We start from the raw sequence: 3,077 nt of genomic DNA, 5'->3' as shown, positions 1-3,077 counted from the left end.
AAAAAAAAATATATATATATAAAACTTTCTTGTGCGCACCAGATAATATGTGACACGCACAGGACAGTATCTGGTTCCAAACAAGATGCCATCAGGTGTCTGGTGCACATGAGAGTTTCTTCAATGTCTCTTTATGGCCTCTGTAAGAATTTGTTGCATTGATGTTAACAGACTATTTATTAATACATGTTTAGGTAAGGTAATTTTATTTATATAGCACATTTTCAGCAACAAGGCAATTCAAAGTGCTCTACATGAGTTAAAAGGAAATACAAACAAAATAACAAACCAAAGGAAAAAGAGGAAAGGACACATTAGGGCAGATGGCAACATGCAGACAAAACAAAGGGGCAAAACAAAGACACGAGTGAAGGCGGTGACATCAAAGGGCTTTGGAACGATGTCACTGACACTCCTGGCAAAGTTCGATCGAGGTGTTATTGAGGAATGTCCTTGGGAGAGCTCAGCTCCACAGCTCCATGGAAACAGGAGGGGGTGAGGAGGGAAGTGTGTTGTGTTTACATATCTTCAAGGAGATTGGTAATATGCAGCCCTTCCAAGGCAACATGGGCAAAGCCAATTCAGAAACAGTCGGGTAGATTATAAATTTGAATCTTCCCTAAAGTCTCTCCAATACATCTCAATTATCCAAATTAGTTTGGTCGTTCCACTGAGCCGAAACTAGCAACTTCTCCAAGATCGATTCCATTCCGTAAGTGAGTTTAGAGTCCTCCTGTTGTCATGAATAAATCCAGGATGAATCCCGCTGGGTGTGTCCCCACAGGACAAGAGGGCTCTCCTGTGCCCAGACTTCTCGTCGAAAATTTTATCAATTGCATTGAGAGATCGGTTGACCAGATCCATAGTTTGTAGATTTGGATGATGTGCAAAGAAAGGCTCCAAAAATAGAGAAAAAGAGAAAAAGACAGGACAAAAACAGNGCAAGCAGGTCAGGCATGGGCAGGGAGGGAGCAGAGGAAAAAGCGTCCTCCTTCACCGAGAGCAAGAGGGAAGGATTTGAAAAAGAGGTAAAAGTTATCAGAGGAAAATATGTTGACATAACTGTCTTTTTGTCAAAATAGTACTTTATTGATTTGCTGCTGAATAATAGATAAATAACCTCCTGTTTATTAATCATGGTCATTTATTAGAACAGGGTGAGAAAGCTACACATAATTCATAAAAGTGGAGGGAGAACATGAAGTTAATGGCAGCAATAACTGTAGATGATGAGTAACTGAGAATAGTGAGACAGTAGCAGAGTATAGATGGTCAGAATCATTAGCTCCTAATTACAGATATAGTTCAGAATAATCTAATAAGTCTGATTATAAGTTTGATCAACTTTGTTTTAATCCTTCCCTTAAAAGTAGACGAGGTCTGTCGTATTGATTGAAAATTTACATCACATTTTTACATTTATTCACTTTTCACTTCAATGTAAAAATAGAAATTTACAGAAAACTTAATGGGTCTGTCAAGAGCTGAAAAAACGATTTACCAGAATTAAAAACTGATTTATGCTCCACATGCCTGAAGAAAATGAAGAATTATTCCAGCAGATTATTTCATGCAGTATTATCTGATGTTTCTGTGTGGAACTTTTAAAAAAGTAATGTTATAAATTTAATAAAATGTAAAATGAACATAAGGTGAGACAAATTTTGTAGTCCCAAAAGAAACTTGTCTTGGGTTCAGACGCTGGCTGCTGTAAAATCCAAAAATCATAACCGTCATATTACATTCACACTTAAAACCACTAAATACATTATAAAATAAGGAAATAGAAGATAAAATAACGTAGCAGGACATTTTAAAATCTTAGACATCATTGTTTACAGTCATAATGTTCAGTTTTTAACAGAATATGCTCAGGGATATTTATTTATTTAATACATTATGTCACAAATGTGATGCCAAGCAAAACTCGACTAAATGGAGGTTAAATGCTTTGGTTGGTGGAGGATCTAAGTGTAAATAGACACAGAGCTCTATTTTAGTCATCATTCAACTTGATGAACTTGATGAATGATGATGTATTTTTTTAAAATCAAAAAATATATCAAAAAAAAAAAAATATATATATATTTTTGTTGATTTAATGTTTCTTTTAAACTAATACATTCATGTTGTTTATGTGAACAGGTCCCATTCAAGCCACTGTGGTCCTGAATCCAAACTGGCCTCTGATATACAAAGGTGAGAGAGTTTATCTCCAGTGTCGGATCCCAGGAGGAAAAGGAACAAAGTGGACGTATGAATGGAGACCAACCAGGTTAAATGAACCTGTAACATCCAATAAATACATTAACTTACTTCCAGCTAATGAGTCTCATAGTGGAGAATACAGCTGCAGAGGAACTAATGGGAGTGACTCAACAGCCTGGAGCGATGCTGTCGTATTAACTGTGTGTAAGTTGATCATAAATCTTTCATATAAAAACATTATTGCACATTTTCTAATGTGTTTGATGCAAATAAGTGATAATTAGTTAAAAGATTAAGGTTTTTTCATTATCAATGTTTGTTCTTTAAACTAGTTTGTCTGATTCTTTGGATTACCAACCCACTTCTTCCTTACAGATACGAAACGACTGATATTTTAATTAAAATATGTGTTATAGGTTGAGCACAAATGTCTGTTTCCTCCCAGAACTTTCTTAGTTTTAAAGGTACAAACTTTTAGTTAAAGGTATATTTGACAATTACACAAGAATAGCTAACATAAATAAAAACAAATTTTCTCATTGAGTCATTTCTGAGGGTTTGAGAAAATGAAATATTTCAAAGTTAGAACTGCATGAATTCCTTCATAAAATGCAGAGGAATGTGTTATAGGAATAAAATGTTTTACCAACTGTCTGGAAATAATCTGAGTTCTCTAATTACACTGAGTTATTAGATAAGAGATATTTTTCTTTAAACTGAAGCCTTTTATTGACATAGAAAAACTCTCTCCAACAGATAAAGTCTCTGTGTCTCCATCATGGCTGAGTCCTGGAGCCTCAGTGACTCTGAGCTGTGAGGTTCAACATCCACCTGCAGGAACCAGGTTCTTCTGGTATAAAGCTGTTCCT

The 3,077-nt window shown here is 35.3% G+C and overlaps 1 protein-coding gene across 3 annotated transcripts in view; it reads left to right on the top strand.

Moving 5' to 3' along the window:
- The window catches only part of LOC106962005 (Fc receptor-like protein 5), a 29,554-nt gene that overhangs the window by 18,764 nt on the left and 7,713 nt on the right, over positions 1 to 3,077 (top strand). For 2 of the 3 annotated variants that reach the window (XM_015056142.1, XM_015056141.1), the window contains 2 exons: positions 2,146 to 2,412; positions 2,965 to 3,026. The exons of the other annotated variant lie outside the window; for it this stretch is intronic. In XM_015056142.1, the coding sequence (XP_014911628.1) occupies positions 2,146 to 2,412; positions 2,965 to 3,026 (329 nt within the window). The remainder of the gene's footprint in view (positions 1 to 2,145; positions 2,413 to 2,964; positions 3,027 to 3,077) is intronic. 3 annotated transcript variants of the gene reach the window in all.

This window comes from Poecilia latipinna, unplaced genomic scaffold, assembly GCF_001443285.1.
Source record: "Poecilia latipinna isolate Pla-1442-1.1 unplaced genomic scaffold, P_latipinna-1.0 Scaffold1360, whole genome shotgun sequence".
In the NCBI taxonomy this organism is placed as follows: Eukaryota; Metazoa; Chordata; class Actinopteri; order Cyprinodontiformes; family Poeciliidae; genus Poecilia; species Poecilia latipinna.
The sequence above is the reverse complement of the archived record's forward strand: the minus strand, read 5'-3'. Positions and strand labels throughout refer to the sequence as shown.